The 21,461-nt window shown below is 53.4% G+C and overlaps 1 protein-coding gene and 1 long non-coding RNA gene across 2 annotated transcripts; one reads left to right on the top strand and one right to left on the bottom strand.

Annotated features, from left to right (window-relative positions):
• The first annotated feature begins 4,962 nt into the window (after window positions 1-4,962).
• Window positions 4,963-16,767, top strand: IP6K3 (inositol hexakisphosphate kinase 3). Its single transcript, XM_042938478.1, has 5 exons — window positions 4,963-5,161; window positions 11,503-11,716; window positions 12,858-13,033; window positions 14,060-14,235; window positions 16,155-16,767. Exons 1-5 carry the CDS (start codon window positions 4,963-4,965, stop codon window positions 16,620-16,622), a joined length of 1,233 nt encoding a protein of 410 aa, XP_042794412.1. The 3' UTR covers window positions 16,623-16,767.
• Window positions 16,768-17,384: 617 nt separating this feature from the next.
• On the bottom strand, window positions 17,385-20,832 carry LOC122219790. Its single transcript, XR_006202543.1, has 2 exons — window positions 20,389-20,832; window positions 17,385-17,973 (listed from the first exon to the last, which is right to left on the bottom strand). It is a non-coding gene; the product is annotated as an uncharacterized LOC122219790 (long non-coding RNA).
• Window positions 20,833-21,461: the final 629 nt, after the last annotated feature.

Here is a 21,461-nt window from a genome sequence, read left to right as displayed (position 1 = left end):
TCTGAGGGCCCAATTCAAGTGAGGTCGCTTTCCATTTCCAGGCTCCATGCTGGGGACTGGACCGTGAGTTGGTCCATTAGTCAGGATGCACCAGGCTGTGTTGTATAACAAACTACCCCCAAATCTCAGGGGCCTACTAGAGCACAGATGTATTTCTCTATTAGGCTGCGTATCCAACATGCAGAGTCACTCAGAGTGACCGTGCTTCCGAGATGACCGGGGCCACCGTGGAACTGCTTACCGCTCCCACCAGAAATGACGTATGTCACTCCCGATCCCGTTGTGTTGGTGGAGGCAAATCACGTGGCTGTACTTACCTCCAAAGGGCAAGGGAAGTGCAATCATCCCACATTCCCACAGGAAAGACCGGACTCTTTGTGAACAGCGTTGACAATGACCGCAGTCAGCCAGCTTGTTTCCAGGTATAAGGAACTGACAGGCTTTCATGAGATATAGTTCAGGACTAATTTAGTCCAAGTTTGCACTGGTACAAGTTTGATTTGTGGTTTCGCCTGCCATCTTCCTCTAAAATGGCAGTGGTAAGCTTGAAAAGAGGCCTATCTTCTGTAATTTTTAACGAACTTGGGTTTCGCATGTAGGTAGAGATTACACACACAGACTCTCAGGAAATAAAACGTGCCAACTGGTAGTGATGAGCCATGAGGCACTCATCCACCTCAGCTTGATGGTGGCCTCTGTCACTGTCCCTGGCATCACTTGTATTGTCATCTGTCTCCATTCTGGAAGCCAAATACAACTGCAGGCCCTGCTGTCCATGACCCTCCCCCCCCCCCCCCCCCCCCCCGCCAGCCCAGGGAGTGTCCTGCAACCCTACAGCAGGCTGACTCAGGACCCTTGGGGCTGCACTCACACAGGCATTTAACAACCAGCTGGATGGGGGGCCCATCAGAGAATTTAGCCCTTGAGTCTCCTGGAGTGAGCCCAGAGCTATTTCATTCAGGACATAACCCAGCGACAGGGGAGGAGGACACAGGGACCTGGGGCCATTTGTCCACCACTCCAGGGGGAGGGGGCTTTAAGCTGAGCTCTTCTGGCTGGGGGCATCTGACCCTCTTCCCTCCCTCGGTCTCTCCTCCTCCTCCCTCCCCAAGGAACACGAGGGCAGGATGCTGGGTGAGGCGGGCAGCTGTGGGCCTCTGGGGGCAGGCGTGGGCTGGAGAGAGCGACACTTGTCTCCCTTTGACGCACTAGAGAGAGCCCAGCGTTCTCAGCAAGTGTGTCAGAGGGCTGTAAGGTCCTGTCTCAGGCGGCGCCTCACCTGCCTTCCCAGCACCCAAGCTGAGTCAGTCCCGAGAACAACCCACGCAGTGACAAGCCTCGAGTGGTGGAGACGCTTGGGGAGAGGACTCCACAAAGGAATGCTGTGCATTTTGTCATCTGAGCATCGTGACAAGGCTATGGCAGTGGGCGGGAAACCAAGACTCAGACGAATGTTACCGGTTCGTCCTAGGGGCCTCAGCAAGCTAGTGGGAATGCCTGGTACAGATGTGGGCTCTGGACTCCTTGCCCAGTGCTCTGAGGAAACAGAACAGGGCCCAGAGGCACTGATCGAAGGCCAAGGCCCACGCCAATGACAGACATGCCTGCATGTGGCAAAAGGAAGGTCTGGGTTGAGAAAGATCTGTCAGCTTGAATTACTTATCCGGGACTTTTGAGGGAGGATGGGGAAGAACGGAGGTCTTCCCTCGCTCATTCCCACAGAGCAGGAGGCTGCACGCAAAGACAGTGACACCCTGAGTTTCCTTGGGAATGGAAGGTCAGCATCAGTGTCAAGGGGAAGCCACGGTGTGCCTCCCTGAGCAGCACAAAGCCCACCTGCCCAGCTCAGGCAGGTGCTTTGGTGTGAATGCCACTGCCCTACAGCCTCCCTCTGCCCCTTCGCACCAACCTGTGTCAGAACCCCAGATCATACTGTACTATGCTATCACCTCCTCTATACCCTAAGGAGACCCTCGAGAGGAAGGATCTCCATCGCCCTGTTGAGTCTAGATTTTTTTTAACTTTTTTTTTTTTTTAAGTAATCTCTATGCCTTACATGGGGCTCAAACTCATGACCCCAAGATCAAGAGTCACATGCTCTACCAACTGAGCCAGCCGGGTGCCCCAAGTCTAGATTTTTTTTTTTAAGTACAAGCTGACTACCCATCAGACTCCCCATCACTATGACCCACCCTAAGTTTGCACTGCTGTGCCATGGGTTGCCTCGGAGACCCAGGGTCTTCCTGGCTCGCTCTGCGCTCTCTGAGAAAGTTCAGCCAGGGCTCCTGAGAACATCTGGGAATGCCAGTGCTTCTCGGGTCTTGTTGACATCCTTAGCCAGAAAGTACCTCAAGCCCCAGCTCTATAGGTAGACCTCCCCGGACCCCTCATGATGGTTTTTGCAGAGGTACGGAGCCCACCCACCACTAGGACAAGCACTTACTTCATCAGGTTGGAGGAGGAAGGCTAGGGGTGGTCAGGAAAGGAGAGACCAGGCCTGGGGGACAAGAAAACCTGGGTTCCGTCCTAGCACAGCCAGTGACTTGCGGGCGACTTTGGCCAAGTCCCAGCCTCCTTGGGGCTCAGTTTCCTGACTGTCAAAGTGGATCCACAGCAGCCCTCAGCATCCCCACAGCATGGCGGGTAAATGCGCTATGGGGCTAAGGTGTCTGGGTTCAAATCCCTGCCCCGTCCTTAACGGCATCGTGCGCATAGGCAAGTTACTTAACCTCTCTGTGCCCCATTTTCCCCATCCGTGAAACAGACTGCTAACACTACCTCATAGGGTAGTTGTGAAGCTTAACTGGGTTGATCTATATAACAGAGACCTGGCACACAGAAAGCACTCTGGGTTTATCACCATTTATTATTTCCTCCCCACACCACCACAGCAAGGTGACACTGATGTCCTTAGAGCTCCTTAGGGAGACAGGAGCGTGGGGAAGAAGGGCGGTGGGCCGCCCAGCGCGGCTGCATGAGGGCTTGCCTGGGATACCAGATGGACCTGTCGGCGCTTGCTCAGCAAGGCCAGGCCTGGTTGGTGGTCCTGGGCCACTTTGGTTTTTCTCTTCTTTCTTCCTTCTTGCCTTCGCCAAATTTGCAAGCAGAATTGGGTTTGCCAAACAATTGTGCTATCTTGTCATATACCAACTGATCCCCAAGCCAATTTCTGATCTGCCTCTGCATCTAGATGCCTCCTACCACCTTCCCAGCTTGTGGACCAGGCTCCAAATGGGGCTCTGTCTGTGCCGTCTTAGAGCAGACGGGATTAAGGCCTAGGCTGTTGTGTCAGCTCGGCCCCTTGCCATCGGGCCTCAGCTCCCACCCCCACAACACACACACCTGTCGCCTGGCCCCACAGCCCTAACCTCCCCAGTCACGCTCCAGCCACGCAGGCAGCTCTCAGAAGCTTCACCCTGCATCCAGCAAAGCAAAGGCACATACCAGACAAAACGCCTCACCCTTCCTAAAGGGGCACTCACTCTGTGGCCTGAAAGACAGTAGCCAACGTGAAAGAGGCCCTTGTAGGGCTGTGGGGCATATAAATGGGCTGGGCTGAGGCTTTCACTGCCACCTGGTGCCAGAGGTCTAGGTGGGTGGCGGGGGTGTCTCTGGGCTGGGGTCCTGAACAAATCGATAGGTACTCTGTGCATGCAGCCAGCTGGCCGTGCCCGTGGTCTGGACTGAAGGTCATTTAGAATGTTAATCATGTCCAGTCCTGCCTAGCTTGGTGGCATCCGTGGCCAGGAGTCCAGCGGAGAAGAGAATTAATAACTCGGCGGTGATGGGCACCCCTGTGAGAATGTCCTCTCACACAGGACAGGACGTATGTGGCCAGAAGAGCCTCCCCTCACAGTGTCTCCTTGGCACTCTCCTGAGACAAAGTCAGGAAGTCTTTCGGGGCTGCATTTCCAGCCCAGAGTTCCAGCAAGCCCACCCTTCAGGAGGGAAAGGGAACAGCAGGGAACAGAGGACAAGGCCCAGAGACAGGCGGCCCCCACTTTGCTCCTGCCTCGCTCCTGGTCCGCACCAGAGCCCAGGTAGGGCATTTCACGCCTCGCTTCCCTCACGTGCAAAGCGGCAGTGAGAAAGGCTCCCTTTCTTACAACCCAGAGCTGTTGGGAAAATACGACCGCCACAGCAATAATGCTAGAAATAATAATGATAAATCACATTTATTGAGTAGTTAACTCTGGGCCTTCAGCTAACCTTTTCATGGGCTTTATCTCAATTTTGTCCTAAGTCCATGAGGTAGGTATCCTTACTATTTCTTTCTATAGATGGGGAAAGTGGGGCCCAGAGAGGTTTGGTAACTTCTCAAGGTCACACAGCAATTATGTTGTGGAGCCATGATGCAGACGGATGTGCACAGCTGTGCCGTACAAAACTGAAGCTTTCCTGTACCCCCTAAGCCCATCCAGGCAAGAGGCCGAGTGCCCCAACAGCGGGGACTCTGCTCTATTCTGGACCTGGAACGGACGTTCCCAAAGGCAGGCAGGAACCATGACAGGAGTTAAGACAATCTCTGCATTCTGGAAGGCTGCAGTTGTGTGTATTGTTTGATTTTTTTTTTTTAATTGTTTCGGTATTTAAATTCAAAAGGCACAGAACAGTATTTACAGAAGTCTACCTCTCATCCTGGCTCCCTGGAGGCAATCACTGTTACCAGTTTCTTGCAACAGATTATTCTGGAAGTGATTGATGTCTCTTTACAGTCTTGTTCAACTACCAGTGGGTCGTGGCTGGGAACCGTGGGTCCTTCTGCTTCCCCCAGCACCCCGTCTCCCTCACGTCATTTCTACCTTCCTCCTCTGCTCTCAGGGGTCCCCTCCCAGGCTCACAGAGAGACAGCTGTGCCCTGACAGTGGCGAAGGCCAAGAAGGAGAAAGCTGGGGAACACTGACAGCCCGCCTCCTGTCCAGGAGCCGCTACCCCTACCCCAGGCCTTCCTCCTGTGGATACATGGTTGTGCAGGACAGCACGGATGCCGGGGATGCCAGAGTGGGCGTGCAGCTAGAGCCCTTCCTGCACCAGGTGGGGGGGCACCTGAGCGTGATGAAGTATGACGAGCACACTGTGTGCAAGCCCCTCGTCTCCCGGGAGCAGAGGTTCTACGAATCCCTGCCTCTGGCCATGAAGCGGTTCACTCCTCAGTACAAAGGTGAGTGTCCAGACACGGCTCTGTGCCTGCCACACTGGGTGAGGCCTAGCCGCGTGCGCCCGCCGTTTCCTCGTGCCGGGTGGTGTGTGTAAGAGTTGCCATGGAGACACGCCCCCCTCCCACAGCCCGGTTGGCCTTCACTGTCCTAGTTTCTCTGAACCCTTCAGGCCTCTGGGCCTGGAGTCTAATGCCGTTTGGCAACCCTACAAATTAGCGCAAGCCACCAGACTTCGAGGAATTGAGAACGGAATAAAATGATACCCCAGCCCCACCCTGCTCTGCTAGGGTATCCGGTCTGTGCTTCAGGAGTGCCATGGCTGGGTCCCGTGACCAGGGCTGGGAAAGACAGGACGGGCTGAGGCCTCCTTCACCTCTGGAGGCCCAGGCGGGTGAGAGGAGCCTCAGGCCTGGGTCAGGGCATGAAGGAGCTGGGACCTGACAGGTTTAGAAAACCAGAATTCCTGCCCTCAACTTGTGGCAAAGCCAGGGCCATGGGTTGCCTTTGAGGTTTAGCTGGGGAAACTGGGCACAGAGCAGTGTATGTTCTAGATCCGAGCACAAGGTGGGTTCTGGGGAGTGAAGGCGGGGTGGGGAGGGCTGCCGTCTGTGGGACTCCAGGCAGGGGCACTCTTGGCAGCCGGCCAGCATCCATGGGGCAGGCTTTTTGTGCACACCCAGCCTTCAGTAAATGCAGTTCACAGGGCTCTGCCAGCCTCCAGCCCCTCAATGGGATGAGTGCCCAAAAATCTCTTTTAAAGGTGTTTAGATGTTGTGACTACAAGCTTCTGCCCTCATTATCTAAGCATTTGTAGTAAAAGTGATGATAATCTCCAAATAAGTCAGTCAAAAACTCACTTGCATTTCAATGATGAAGATACTTGGGAAGGATGGAGCCTATCTATATGGGTGTTTCTCAGAGTGTGACCTGGGATTGACCAACTTCACCAGAATTGCTGGTGTGTGGGTTACAATGCAGATTCCCACGCTCCGTTCCAGACCCGTGAACCAGAACCCCTGGGGTCAGGGTCCAGGAATGTGTATTTAGCGTGTTCCAGACTGAGACTGACTGATAGGGGGTCAATGAGCCCTAGGCATTGCTTCAGCCCCAGCCTGTCAAGACCTTCTGAGAGTCTGAGACAAGACCCACGAGCATCATACACTGAGAGACAGGCGGACGGGTGGTGTGCAGCCTGTGTGGGCCTCCCCTGGGGCCTCTGGGGCCATAGGCCGGTGTTGCCCATCAGTTGTGGGTCACTGCCCATCTTGTCAGAGCACCCACTGGAATGAATGTCTGTCCTTTTGCAACTAAACTCAACCTAGCAAAGCGGTGGCAGGATCTTGCGTGGGGTGGCCTCCTGCCCACAGCATTTCACGCTTGTTGGACACAGCCCTGAAGCTGAGACAGACTGCCAGGACGGCCACGGGCAAAGCAGGAAAGTGAAAGAGGCTGGTTGGTCTGCAGGACCCCATCCTGATGCTCTCCCTGTGTCCCATCTACACGTGCCCATTCCTCTGGGCAGGAGAACAATGGCACCACTCTCAGGCACCCTCAGGCACTGGTCTACTGTCCAGACCCCTACTCCACCCTGCCTCCCAGTTCTAGCTGGGCCCATCCCCAGTACTGCCTGCCTTAGGGCCCTGATAACTTGATAGATTAATTTCAGCCAAGGCATCACAGCTACGTGTATCAATGGCCATAGAGCATGCTTCAGTCTCTGCCTTCCCCTAGGAGATGCCGTTTCCACACAAGTCGGGAGGGGACTGGGTCAGGGAAACACATGACACCCTCCGGCGAGACCACACAGCCCTGCTGAAGGTGAGGCAGAGCTTCCACACTGGGGCGACACCCAAACATGAGGTTTCAATGATGCAGAAACACGGATTCACTCAACAGCCAGAACACAATCCACGAGGTGCCACAGGCCAGGCACCACCTAAGGAAACACCCATCTAGGGAGACACTAGAGAAAGGCGCCGAACCAGGACCCTCACACTCTCAGATGCCTGGAACAGGTTGCTGAGGTCAGGTTTTAGATGGGAAACAGTCCCTACAAGGGCCCTCGGGCTGCGCGGGCTTCTTGTTTCACCGGAGAAGAAAAGTGGTGTCAGCTTAATGTTCACTCAGTAGTTTCCACGTGTTAACTCAATCCTCATGACAACCTTCTGACGGAGCTACTACTATTATCCCCGTTTCACAGGTGAGGAAACTGAGGTACAGAGAGGTGACATGACTTGCCTCAGGCCACACAGCCAGTGAGAGGCAGAGCCAGGATTCAAAGCTCCGAGGTCTGGCTCCCAAGCGTGGGCTCTCGGGCACCCAGACCCGCTCCACCAGCACGGTCACCCAAGAGATGGGCTCCTCACATGCCAGTGCTCAGGGGGTCATCTAGCCCAACAAAGGAGGGGATGTGACTTGCCCTGATCCGCTCAGCTAGTGACCTTAGATCAGGGAGGCTCGAAGGCCCACAAGGCTGCCACAGGGGGGTTTCCCTTTTTGTCCCCCATGGGAATGGCCCCAGAGAGAGGGGTTGTTTCTCTAGTGGCCACTGCAATGCCATGGAGCACACCCTCTCCCTTCTCACTGCCCCGTGCTGTGGTGGCATCAGGGAGTGTTAGGCAGGGATATCACTCCCAAGGGTAGCCTCCCCATGCCAGGAGCTTGCCTCGACCTCCTGCTGGGCTCCTTGGCCATGACATCTTAGGGGCTGCATCCCTCTGCCTCCCAGTGTACCTGTCAGCTTTGAGTGAGTAAGGACATACTTCTAGGTCCAGCTGGTTGACGGATGAGCCAGATTCATATTACAGACACCGGCAAATAAATGCTCTCACGAGCTTAAAAATAAATGCATGACAGTATATTCATGGAGGCTGGGGAAGCTGCTTGGCCAAACCGAAATTGCTGAGATGCTCCGGGCATGGCGGTTGGGCCATAAGCACTCTTGTCTGCCCAGCTGGCAGGGCTGCAGGTTGAGGTGCTTGGGGAGGGCTGGTGAGCAGGCAGGCAGGGCTCCCCTGGCCAGGCAGAGGCGGCAGAGTGCCGGGAGCCCATGGCCCTCTGAGGCCTAGTTCCCACGGACACACAAGGCAAGCTGGAAAGCCAGGCCGGGCACCACAATGATTCTTGACTACAAACCAATCCAGGGCCCGAGGAGTCTGGATTCCATTGACACGCTGCTTCGGTAAAGAGCTGGCATGTTGAGACGGCCAGGCGGCTATCTGCTATGGGTCTCAGGCTTCAGAAGGAAGGTCTGGGCTGAGCTGCAGAGTGATGTGGGAGACGGAGGGAAGGCAGATAGATGGAGACACAGAGCCAGAGGCGTGCAGGAAGCCGGAGCAAGAAGGCACAGACCTGGAGTCTGGCTGTGTAGCTCTGACAACATGAGAAATAGAAATGCCTTTTGGATTTTATTGGTTTTGGGTTCTCTGCACCTCTGCTCGCCTCCATTTATTTAGACACTCAGATCTGATGAGACCAGACAAGAGCTGGAGCCTACGGAAGCGGATGAAGGTCACATTTCTTGTCCTTCCAGGGAAGCCTCCCGGGGTTGAGGCTCCCCGAGACAGCGGTTTCTTGCAGGCTTGGCACCACAGTCCCACAGATGGGAGAGGCCAGACGGTGAGCTGAACTTTACAAGTCCCCAAAGGGTGCTGCCCTTGGCTGGCACACCATCCAGGGCTCCCCCAGGCAGCCAGGAGACTCCAAGCTCCTCAAGGACAAGCACCAAGGCCGGTGCTCTCCTTTCTCCACTGTGGAGTGGTGGCTCTGGGGCCTGGTGCTGGCTTCTAGGTCAGTCCTCCTCCCCAGATCATGCACAGAGACCCTCCTGCCTGAGAAAACAGGAATGGAAATGTAAACACCATGTCCTCAGGCTTCTCGGCACTCCCAACCCTCTGTACTGATGACCCTCTCACACATTGGTGGCCTCATGGCTTCTCTGTCTGTTCCCACGGAACAGAATGGCCAAAACAAATGTGACAGGGACACAGCAGGAGTGTCCCTCCTCTACACACAAGTAAACACAGCATGATGACACCGGAGTCTCCCGATGAAGTCCCTGGCTCCGTGGTACAGCTTGTTCCTTCTTCCGTATCCGCACCTGGTGTGGCCTTCTCAGAGCTCCACTCCTCACAAACTGTGTGACCTCGGGCGAGTTATTCCAGCTCTCTGAGTCTCAGTGACCACAGGCAGCACCTTACAGGCTAACTGTCACTCAGTGGAAACAAAGCAAAAGCACGCAATGCTGGCACCTGGCAGAGATTATCACTACGGTAGCTCTTGCCCTGACCTGCATCAGCCCTTGTTCTCACGAGCGGCACAGCTCAGGCGGGCCCCACCGAGAGATGCGTGCCAGTGTGCAGGTAAACTACACTACAAAATGCCAGGTTCAGGTACAGTATTACTAGCAGTATCATCACTAGTTCACAGGACTCAGGGGCCTGAGAGATGCTGAGGCAGAGCGGAATTTTTTTAAAGGAACTGGAAAAAAACTGCATGTCACTGTCAGGCTGCAAAATTAGGGCACTGGGAATCTGAGATGACAGGACTGGCCCAGAGAGACCGCTGAGCCAGACGCAGATGGCCCTGAAGAGCGACTTGCTGAATTATAGAGCAGCCCTGAAAATGAGCGTCCGCCCTGACCAGCCCGGGCAGGGACGCGAGCAGGGAAATCAGCTGCCTTGAGTGCTGGTTCAGCAGAAATTACCACTTATGCTGAGAAAGTGACCAAGTGGTCGGGGGAGGAAATGAATACCTGAGAGGACATGATCACATGCAACCCACCTTCTCTCAGTCAGAGTCCCAGCAGAAAATGAGCGGTGTGTTTAAAGGGGTTTAAATGAAGAGAATTTTTAGAGGGACTGCTCGTAGAAGGGCATGCAGGATTAAGGGAACAACTGGGGGTGACGAGGCACCCAGGGACCAGCACCACTGCAAGGCTGTAACCATCCCTAGACCTGAAGGGCCGAAGTCAGGGAGTGGTGTCACTGACCCAGCAAGAGGAAGGCCACAGAGGGACAGGATGACGCTGCAGCAGGGAGGGCGCCGCTGGGATAAGTACCTCGACCTCTCTCCCGCCCCGCCCCATCTCCTGCCAGTGCCAATGTCCTCCAATGGCCAAACCCATGGGAAACTGGGCGGGGGGGGGGGGGGGGGCAAGGAAGCCACTGGTGCACCCCACAGGGTCAGCCTCTGAGGCACAAGGCAGGTTGGAGACAGGCGGAGAGAAGCTTGGTGGGAGGAGGAGCAAACTGAATACTCATGGCATCAGCTACAGAAGAACAGGGAACTAAGAACTCCAGAGATCCAGTCCTCACAAAACCATTCACATGGCTGTCTCCTGCCACCACCGAGAATAGGGTTCCACCTCCACCAGAACTCTGGCGAGGCTGAGCACCCACTGATACTGAGCCCCACGGAGGAAGACCTGGGCTGTGCCCTCTAAGAAATCCAAAAGGGGGTGCCCACAGAAGCATTGACATACACGCCAGAGCTAACTACCTGACCTGGCCAACGTCGTGGAAGGGAAGCCCAATTAGCACATTTGTTCACTGGGTCTCCTTACCCTCTTCACTCTCACAAGCAGCGACTGGAGCAGGCTGTCGTGCCTTGATTACAAACACCCATGGTCAGGAGGTACCATAGCTGGAGAAATCCCACCAGTCCTCTGTTTTATATCAAAGAACCATGTTCTGTCAATAATATTCATGTGCTATGTGTCTAACTGAAGGAAATGGTGAGCATCAGTGTTAAAGCCAGAGATGGGGCGGGGACAGGGTATAAATGAAGGCAACAGAGAAGCAGAGCCCCCAGAAGGCTGAGGCGAGCTTCCTGGCAGGAGCTGGTCAGACATAGATTAAAGGAAGGGAGAGCAAGGATGATGAAGGAGGCAAAGGGGAGGCATGGGATGGGCCCCAACTTCCCACAAAGCCACCCTGGGAGAGGGGGCCCTCTTTGCAGAGGACCGACTCTGATGACCCAAAGTTGGGCCCCTCTGGAAGAGCGGTGTTGTCACTGGGAAGGTGCCACTGTGCCCAGAGGAACCAGAAGGCGAGAACAAAATGTACAGGACCAGCTTTGCGAGCATGAAAGGGCAGAGAGATGCAATAAAGCAGAGGCTGTGCCCAGATCAGCCCAAGGCTATTTTTTTGCAGGCTCCATGGCCCTGGGCTCATTCTGGAACAGTCCCCATAGCTCTTCCTTGAGAGGAGAGTTAGGGAAGCGGAGAGGTCGATCAGTGCCATTAAAAACTACAATTCAAAAGGATGTCACCCCTTGTCACGCGTCCACCAGGTAAATTCCATCTGGTCTTCCCCTCCTCTCCCTCCCCCCGTGTGCTCTGCAGGCACCATCACGGTGCATCTCCGAAAAGACAGCCGAGGCCATCTCAGCCTGGTAGCGAACCCACTGAAGGAGAACCGGGGGCCCTTCAAGGTCTCCACGGAGTCGGCGGCAGTGGCAATATGGCAGACTCTCCAGCAGACCACCAGCGGCAGCGGTGGCGCCCACACCCTCGCCCAGTGGCAGCACACTCAGCTGGCACACTCATTCAAGGAGAGGTGAGGGCCACTTGGCAGGATGACAGAAACCCACTGGGGATCAGCACCGCTCCCACCTGGGCCAAGCCTAGCAGCTCCCCAATGGGGCCAAGAAAGTGAGAAATTCAGATGAAGGCTCCATCTAGAAACACCAATGTGACCAAAGAAACGAAAGGACTTCCGTTCGTGCCATTTTAGAGGGAGGACTCCGATGCCTTTCTCTCAGAAGCTGCCGCACATGCAGAGTCCTGCACAGAGCAGGCATTTAGTACACGCTTGTTTAATTACATACCTGTTTCACTGAGACCATGAAGTGTCTCTGGTAGGGGGAGGGGGTGGAATGCAAAGACCCAGAACAGTTGACACGAAGGAAAAGTGGCTAATGGCAGTCAGAAATCACCTTTCCTTAAGGGCCAGGAAGGGACGAGGAGAGAGATCAACACAGCCACCCTGTGGGACCTAGGAGACGCAGGCAGCTCGGGGCACCCGAGGTCCTGGAGAGGTCTCCAAAACCTCTGATACTGTTAGCTGACCTTTCTCAGATGGAAAGCACCCCTGGGGACTTATAAACCATTTACGGGGAAACAAAAGGGAGCTAATACAATGAAAATACCTCCCTTCCCCAAGGAGCACAGCGGATGTAATTAAGCCTCTTGGCTCAGCATCAGGAAGCGGGTACACATTATCTCCGTTTCACAGATGGGGAAGCCAAGGTGCACAGGACAGGAGAGAGGGTGGACCAAGGATCCCTGATTCCCACCCCTGTTGGCATTTTGAGGTCTCGAGGAAATAACAACACGGCACACAAACAGCCTAAACCCCGAGACTTCTGATTCCAGGCAGGGTCGCCGCCCCCGTGCTATGTTGCCTCAATAGTGCGAGAGTAATCCAGATCACTTACAAGTGAACTGAAACCACCACAGCCCTCTGATGAGGTGACACGCTCTAATGAATTATGGGGTTTAGAGAGACCCCCTGCCAGGGCGGCAGTGTGGCCTGATCTGGTGCCCAGGGCCTGAATGCGGCAGGAGGGACTCTCCGAGGCCCCGCAGGCTTCCTGGAGAGTAGCCAGGACAGTGCACTTCAGCGTCCAGCCCAGGAGAGCCCAGTCACAGGGACAGGCACCGGTGCCCTGACTGTCGTGCGCTTCCCTCGCCCACAGCTCAGCCACGTCACTCCTGAGGTCAGAGTTCCACCTCAACGCCCACGTGTCCTCGCTGGTGGAAGATGCTAACGGAAACCAGGCCGAGAGGAGGAGCTTTAACCCGTGGGGTCTGCAGTGCCACCTGGCCCACCTGACCCGCCTGTGCACTGAGTACCCGGAGAACCAGCTGCATCGTATCCTTGCCCGCACTCCCTGCCCCCTAGTGGGGTGGGGGTGGGGATTAAGAACAGCCATGCCGACGGAGGTGGGAGGGGGCCAGGGCCAGGGCCAGGGCCAGGGCCAGGGGAGGGGTGGGTGGCGAGACAGAGACTGACACGTGAGGGAGACTTTGAGGCACAAGCCCTCAAGCCTAGGACCTAGAAGAAATCTCATCTCTCCAAAAAAAAAAATCAGAGCGGATGGGGAAGTCAGACTGGGATCTGGTCAGGCTGCTGGCTCTGCCACCCAGGGAAGCAAGGACGGGCTGGGCCAGGGGTCTCTGGGGGCAGACAGGAATGATGACTGCCACGCCGGGTGGGGGCGGCACACCCCATCCCCTCTTCTATCCCTCCAAATCCTCCCTGCAGATGTCTTCCTGTGGAGCTGATGGCGTGAGGGGGTGTGGCTCCCCCCTTAGGGAAGTGCCCCTAAGTGGACTCTTAGAGGAGTCACTCCCCCCTCATCCTCAGGCTGCCATGTTCTCAGCGAGCACATTTAGGCTTGCAATGCCCCTTTGTCAGCACCGGGCTCCTTCCTGCAAACGAGTGACTGGTTTCACAGTGTTTACTAAGACACATCTGCAACCCTAATCCCTAAGAAGCTTTTGCAGGATAATTACTCCGCTGAAATTAATATTCCTGCAACTCATCTCCAAAGCTAACATCAACCCACTTCTCCCAAAAGGTATTGGCCCATTCAGTGACTTGAGGTTTTAGCCTTATGATTTTCTGCCATAAAATGTAAATTGGGCATGGCCTGCCAGGGATTTCACGCCCGCATTTAAATTTCAACCTCAGAGCAAAAAGGAAAAGGAAAAGCAGCTCACAGGCTCATAAACTCCCCCTAAGTAAATGGACTTATTAAAGCAGCCTGCAAAGCTAATACCTGAATTCTTAAGAGGGATGCCGGACTTGTCTGTAAGGAGAGAAGGGAGAGAAGGACTGGCACTCAGGGTGGGGGCCTTCACGTCCTCGGAGCCTTCCTGAACTTGGCGTGACCAGGGTTTCTGTTGCTGGAAAACGTCGTGTCACAGTACAAGTACCCCTGTATCCTTGACCTGAAGATGGGGACCCGGCAGCACGGGGACGATGTGTCCGAGGAGAAGAAGGCCCGTCACATGAGGAAGTGTGCTCAGAGCACATCGGCCTGCCTGGGCGTCCGCATCTGCGGCATGCAGGTAGGTGGCAGAGGGCCCGCTGGAGGACGGGGCGTCCTGGCACGTCCACTGTGGGGCAAGGGTGTCTCCCAACTGCCACCACTGCCCACGGAGCCCTTCGCTTGGGAAGCAACACAGGAGGCAGTCGGGCACAGCCCTTCCGCCCCGGAAATGCATATCCTGGTCTGTGACACGCTGGGATTTTTTTTTAAGAGACCCTTTCAGGATAGTGGTGTCAAAAATCCACCATTTTTTAAACTCCATCTCAGGGTCTCTGGCAGCTGAACTTCCCGGCAGCCACGTGGGTCCTGCCCACAGTGAGAGCAGACCTTTGACCGCAGCGTGTGAGCAGGGGCTGAGGAAAGAGCTGAAAAGGAGTCTCTCCACTCACTCACTCACTTGGCGCACTCCGCTTCCTCAATTACTTGAATGATAAAGTCGAACCTCTCCTTCTCAGGGGCTGTTGAGGCACTCTGCTCTTTGAATTCTTATTAGCCATTCCTTCTTCCTCCTCCACCTTTTCTGCTTTTCGCTGCCTGTTCTGGTTAGTGAAGTGGGAAGGTGGTAACCTGTTCAGCGGAGGCAAAGGAACGGTTAATTTTTTTATTGCCCAGACTCTACCCTGTTTTTTGCAGCTCTGATGTGGCTTGTGGCAGAGGGGCTGCAGAACGGGAAGAAATAAACTTTCCCCACGCGTTCACTCTTACAGTCTATCTCCTCAAAGCAAAACCAGACACCGATTTGACGGTACACGTTCAAGCTTTCCTTAATTGAAACTGCCACCCCTTGAAGCTGGAAGTTGAGTCTATAAATTTGTTGCACAGATGTCCCTTGGGAGGCTTGGAACGCAGTCCTCAGGAGAATGCAGTGTGATGATTTGGGGTGTAAATGGAATCTCTCTCTGGACCTCAAATCTGAAATTGATCTGATTTATTTAGACAGTGACACCCGTCGTGTATTTATGACGGCTAATTTAGCAGCCGATCTCCAGCCCTCCAAAGCAAGTCTATCATATCTTTCTGATTTTTTTCCACACTGGTAGAAACATATCACATAATCTGAAGGCAGGAAAGACCTGAGAAACTGTCTTGGCCAGGTATGGGCTGCCCTTCCCAGGTGAGCCAGGGAAAGGTGTGCCAAGTCATGGCCATGCCAGCCACTGGCCTTGGTACAGCCTCTGCCATCTGAATGAAATGGGAGAGGTTGCCACTGTCCCCCCAGTCAGCATCTCCTCCATCTGCTCCTTTCCTGTGGCCAAGACATGACAGGGGAGGGGAGAGGAGCTGGTGCCAAGGAGGACCCACCAGCCCCACAGACCTGCTGTGAACCACCCCCCACCCACCCAATCCAGGCTCCCCTCAGCTGCACTGGCTGATCCATACCTGATCGAGCCCATCTTTTTATCTTTTTCTCTTCAGTCACCCTGCTCTACCCCAAGAGCTCTGACTGTTTCCTTAGAATCTGCAGAGAAAGGACTTTATAAACTTCATTGGGGAAAATTGAATCTAGTTGGCTTTCCAAGGCCATTGGCTGTGATTTCAGATTCCTGCTAAAGCTTACTAGCTTGGGTTTGCTAATATTTGAATTGAAGAGGGCCAGAAGCCAGGGCTTAAATCATGATTTGGAGGATGACATTGGAAATTCACAAGAAAGGCAATCCAAAGCTTTTCCTCATGGGTGGAGGGTCACCTCTGTGGGGTGAAGGATCTTTACACCTTGGATTCCTATTAAAGGCTTGCACAGAAAGCATTTTAAAATGTGAAAGTTCCACTGGTGCTTGATGAAAGATCATCCTTCCATTCATTTCAGCCACTCTTGCCCTGCATCTCCCGGAAATCTGTTTATATATCACGTTAGCTTGTAACACTGCAACCATAGCAGGGACAATATTTTTTTTAAGTTGGCAATTCTTCACATTTTCTTTCTCTTTTTATTGGAAGGTTTATCAAATTGATAAGAAGCACTTTCTCTGCAAAGACAAGTATTATGGAAGAAAACTCTCTGTTGAGGGGTTCAGACAAGCCCTCCATCAGTTCCTGCATGATGGAACCCGCCTCCGGACAGAGCTCCTGGAACCCATCCAGCGCCAGCTTCGGGCCCTCCTCTTGGTCATTCGGAACCAGAGCTCGTACCGGTTCTACTCCAGCTCTCTCCTCATCATCTATGATGGGCAGGAGCTGCCAGAAAGGACCTCAGAGGGCCTGCATCCTCCGGAGGCTCTGCAGCCGGACCACGGCAGCTCTTCTGGAAGCCTCTCCAAAGTTGACATCCGGATGATCGACTTTGCTCACACAACATACAAAGGCTCCTGGAATGAGCATACCACTTATGATGGACCAGATCCAGGCTATATTTTTGGCCTGGAAAACCTCATCCAGATCCTGCAGGATATTCAAGAGGGAGAATGAGGCTTGTTGGGCCTATCCAGATTTTTCTGGAGCGCAGATATCAAAAGGGACCTATTGGCAGCCGGGGTACTCTAGACACTGTTAGAGGTCTTTGTAATCATTATATCCATGTTCGAAAGCCATACGTGGCATATTAATGGCTGCTAAAGAAACCAGCTCTGGAGATAATTCCATGTACTCTGGCATCTTATGCTAATGCTGGTCGTCAGAGGCTGGACACGCAGTGTGAAATGGCACCATTTTAGAGTATACTGGAAGGCTGCAGCTTGAGTGAGAAGCCAGCATTACAGTGAGATTCTGGAGAATTCGCATTTAAAAATGCTTTTTGTTGTCATGCTGAAGTCTTGGCAAGCTGTGAGGCAAAAAACTCTACTTGAAGAAGACTCGAAGAGGGCGTTCATGAGTGTATGGCTTGTCTGCTCGCATGGGCTGCCCACTCCAAGGGCAGATACAACATTATAATGAATGACTGTCTCTTACCTTCTTAAGAGGCATTCTCTGTGGGGCAGGAAGAAGTGGAACAGATCTGCCCATCTCACCACCTTCCTGCCCAGGGTCTGAATGGACAAGGTCAATCCAGATACAGCCCAGGCAAATCAAGACCCCAGGTTCTCCATTGTTTCCCGTGGAGGTAAGGGTCTCTTTCTAGACTTCCGGGTACCTATTGGAAGTGATGACTCTGCCAGAATCTGGCCACAAAATGGCTCTAACCATGAAATGCAGCTTCCAGGTGGGGGTGGATTGCACAAAAGAATGAGCCACTGATGTTACATTACACTCCCCGCTTTCTATTTATTTATTTTGGGGGTGGGGTGGGGGAGTCAGAAGAGAGAAGCCTGGAGGGCCAAAGAAACCAGGAGCAATGTTTACAAGACTGGTGGACAAGTGTAAATACGGAACAAAGAGCAAACAGTTCTAATTAATTCCTTCTTCTGCAGTGTGGAAACCTATTACAATGCCCTTGAGTCGAGCACTAAGATACGTTACCCAATTAGGGAAATAAATTTGTTAATAAAATTGCTGAGGTCACCAGTGATTATTTGGTGCGCCTTATTACCCTTTCTGTTTGTTTATTCTGATCATCACAGTGCACGAAAGTTCCAATTTATGGCTGACTAGAGTATACAGCAAGAACAGTTCACCGATTTCCTGCAATCCTTTGGGGATCCGTGGTTGGGAAATGGTGGCTAATACAATATTTCCATGCATCTACAAGGCAGGTAGCAGGCCTGGGAAGTAGGTGGTCCTTTTATCTGAACTTTAGACAATACAGAGTTAAATAATTTCTGTATTCTCGTGGCTAATTACCATCAACTTTCCAAAATCCACATTTAGAGAAGGAAAGAGTGGCCTGGATAAAAAAACAAAAAACATTGTTTAATTTTAGGATACATTACATAGATTTCAAAGCAAGTTAACTTCCCTAATTAGGTTTGGCTGAGGTAACGATGTGTTAACTTGCATGCTTTGCACCCATGGTGGGAGAAGTGAGTCCAAGTATGTTGGGTAGCAAAAGGAAGTCAGCCGAAAACTAAATATTTGCTAATGACAAAATGGAGCCCTAAATGCTGCTTTTTCTAGGCCACTTCCTTGCTTGAAAATCTGGTTCACCAAGTCCAAAGCTCCCTGCCTTCGCTTCTGATTCCTACCCCCGTTCTCAGCCCTGGGTGCTGTGGGACCTGCCTGAGGATGAGGGGGATGATCAGCTAGAATACAAGTCTTTTAGGGCTGGCCACCCATGTCACTAACTGTGCTGCCATCGCTGTGCTCGCTCCTGCCCACATGACCCTTCTTCCCTTTAGTCACTCCTTTATCTGACAGTACCCTTCATATGAGGACTTCTTCCTCCTCCACCAATCACTCAAGCCCCAGCCCAAATCCCCACCTGCCCCTGAAGATGTCACCAACAAAAGCACAGTTTGTCGAAAGGGGCAAAGTTGGCTAGTGGTTTTAGACTGTGCGTCCCAGACCACTGGGCTCACAGGGGTCGCTGCTGTCTGAAATGTATATGAGGCTTTGCTGACCCAGCTGAATGAGTCAACCCAAGCACCGTAAACCCGGACAGAAGGAGAAGAACAGAGAGGCACGGAAAGTAGAGAAGATGGCGGCCATGTATGTATTTGATCTCTAATGGGAGTTTACTTTAAAATGGCAAGAGGGGTGAGGGAGCCCTGAATATCTAGTAACCAGCAAGGGTACACCGACCTGAGAAGCTCTCCCCTGTCCATCTTTTTTGCTAAGCACTGGGGAAGATCCAGCTCTTGGGAGCATAGATTCCAGTTGAGGGGGCAAGAGTAAGACACATGAACTGACGACAAACCGCATAAGACAGTACCCAATGATACAGAGGATTCATCTGTGTGGTGCAGATGATCAATCCTAAGAGTTGAAGAGGTCGGCTGACAGACAACACACATCATAGAAACTGTCGGAGGAGGTGAGACTTCATCTGGGCGCTGAAGGGTGACAAGAACAGGGAAGGGGTTGGCTGAGTGGAGGCAAGGAAAAGTCCAGCATGCTCACGAGTCTGCCAAACCATCCAGAATGAGGATTCTGTGGTTGGGAGTAGTACAATGAAGAGTAGAGAAGTGGAGTGAGCCCAGATGGTAGAGACACTTGAAAATCTGGCTGAGTAGCTCATTCGTTTGTGATTTCATTAATCTGTCCTTCCTTCCTTCCATTCATCCATCCAACAAATACTTTCTGAGTGCCTGGTACATACAGCACAGTGCCAGGGCCGATGTAGAAAACAAGGAAGAGTGAGGATCGTGTCGTTATCCTTAAGAACCTTATGACTTCATAAGAAAGTGAAGCCTCTCATATGAAAATACCATGGCGGCTTCGACAAGGCATGGGAGCCGTTTGCTCAGCCATACAGAGTGCTACCCAGGAGAGGAGAGGCAGTTAGGGCTCACTGCCATGTGGGGTGATCATGGAGGTGCTGTGCCTTGAAAGGGAGGCAAGTCTGAGAGGTGATTAAGAAGGCAGGTATTATCGATGAGCGTGGGAATAGGAATCAAGGGTTTTGCTCAGGGAACAGCAGCGGAGGGTGTGGGCCACAGGGGCTGATGTGAAGAGGTACCAAGAGAGATAAAGATAGACCTGGAGAAAGCCCAGCACTTGAGGACTGAGAAGGACCTCCCAACCTTCCACCTCTATTGCTCCCTCTTGCAGGAAGCCCAGAAGGGCCTCCTGGCTGGCTTCCCTTTCCCGGTGCTGGGGAGCACTCTTCTCCCTTGAACTGAGAAACATACGGGGATTAGTCAGGGTGGGTTAACCGTTATAACAAACGCTCCCCAATAACAGGAGCTTCATGTTACAATCAGGTTTGGTCAGCAGAGAGCCTCCGCTCCACACAGTCATCCAGGGACCTTTCATCTTGTGACACCACCACCTTCAATCAGCCTCAAGGACTAAGAGTGAGACAGCACAGAGAAGGCACGCACACATTCCATAGGCAAGAACCAGCCATGCATGGGCCCTGCCCAGATGCCAGCAGGCTGAGATGTAGTTTGTGTGCCTGGAAACGGGTTTGATGAGACCCCGGTCAGTCTCTATTATAACCTCCAGGATCCTCGTGTCAAATTGATACCTGATTTAAGGAGGGAGAAAGAAAGACACAAAGAGCACATAAGGGGGCACAGGGGGCAACAGGGGCCTGGCAGTGCCAGAGCTGCGGGCCCTGAGCAGATCCTTCCCCTGGCCATGTCCTCATACAGTGAGGGTGAGCCCAGAGCGCTGGTGGACCTGGTTCACGTCTCCCTACCTCAGCTGCCTCATCTGCCCCCAGGAGCTCTCACTGGGTCCTCGAGACAGGTGATGCAGAGGAATAACCTTCTCCTGACCTCCCCACCAAGGGGGGCCAAGGGCAGCCTGGGAGCCAGTCACCCAGCCCTGCCTCCTCCCTCTGTCGTCGCGGTGTGATTGAAGAGGAAGCGACAGTGTTATTACAGCTTTTCCATGACGCAATGTCATCAGGAAGCCCTGGGCCTCTGGACAGCACCCTGGCAGTCCCATCACTCTTCCCAGCTGCCTGGAGTCTTGTAGCCCATGCTGGAAAGCGCAGGAAGCGGTCTAATAAAACAAATGGCCAAGCAAGGCCACTCATCAGCAGCTCTTCAAAATGATCTAAACTTCTGACTTTTGATTTAAATCTGCATCCACTGTGGCCAAAAACAGAAAACAGAAGATGAGGGAAGGAGCTGAAATGAAGGCGTGGGTGCCAAGAACTAGAGGGGAGGGAGGGAGGGAGGGGGAAGCAGCTCTGGGACAATACCAAGTTGAGCACCAGCCAGGCCGGGCTGACTTGTGGCCAGGTTGGGTCCTTTTCATTAGGCATCGCTCAGAACTTCCCTCTTCTGTTCCTAGGCTGCCCTGGAAAGGGACAGGAAGTTTGAGGGCTAATCTGAATCCAGAAATCGATCTGCTCCTGATTTGCCCTTCACCCTTCTCCCTCAGACCTCTCAAGAGAAGAATCTTACAGGGGCGTCAGGTGGGGCCTGGCAGGCCAGGGGACCCGGGTCTGTACTCTAATGCCATCTGTTCTCTTCAGATCGTTTACTGAGAGATGACTGTACCGCCAGGGCCTGCTGTCGAATAGTGACTAGTGTTTTGCGGGGGCCAAGAGTGGCAGGGCCACTCCTTGAACTGGGGGCCAGGGAGGACCTCTCTGAGGTGACATCCACTAGAGCAGAGTGAAGGGAGGGAGGCAGGGCCCAGGGCAGAGGACAGACGTCTCCACAGAGCGGAGGGGCTCTAGGTATGCTGGGCTGTGATTTAGGACCCCACCGAGGCCTACCCCAGCACACCTCAAACACCCGCCGATCTTGGTAAACAGCT

Source organism: Panthera leo, chromosome B2 (genome assembly GCF_018350215.1).
Source record: "Panthera leo isolate Ple1 chromosome B2, P.leo_Ple1_pat1.1, whole genome shotgun sequence".
Lineage (NCBI taxonomy): Eukaryota > Metazoa > Chordata > Mammalia > Carnivora > Felidae > Panthera > Panthera leo.
The sequence above is the reverse complement of the archived record's forward strand: the minus strand, read 5'-3'. Positions and strand labels throughout refer to the sequence as shown.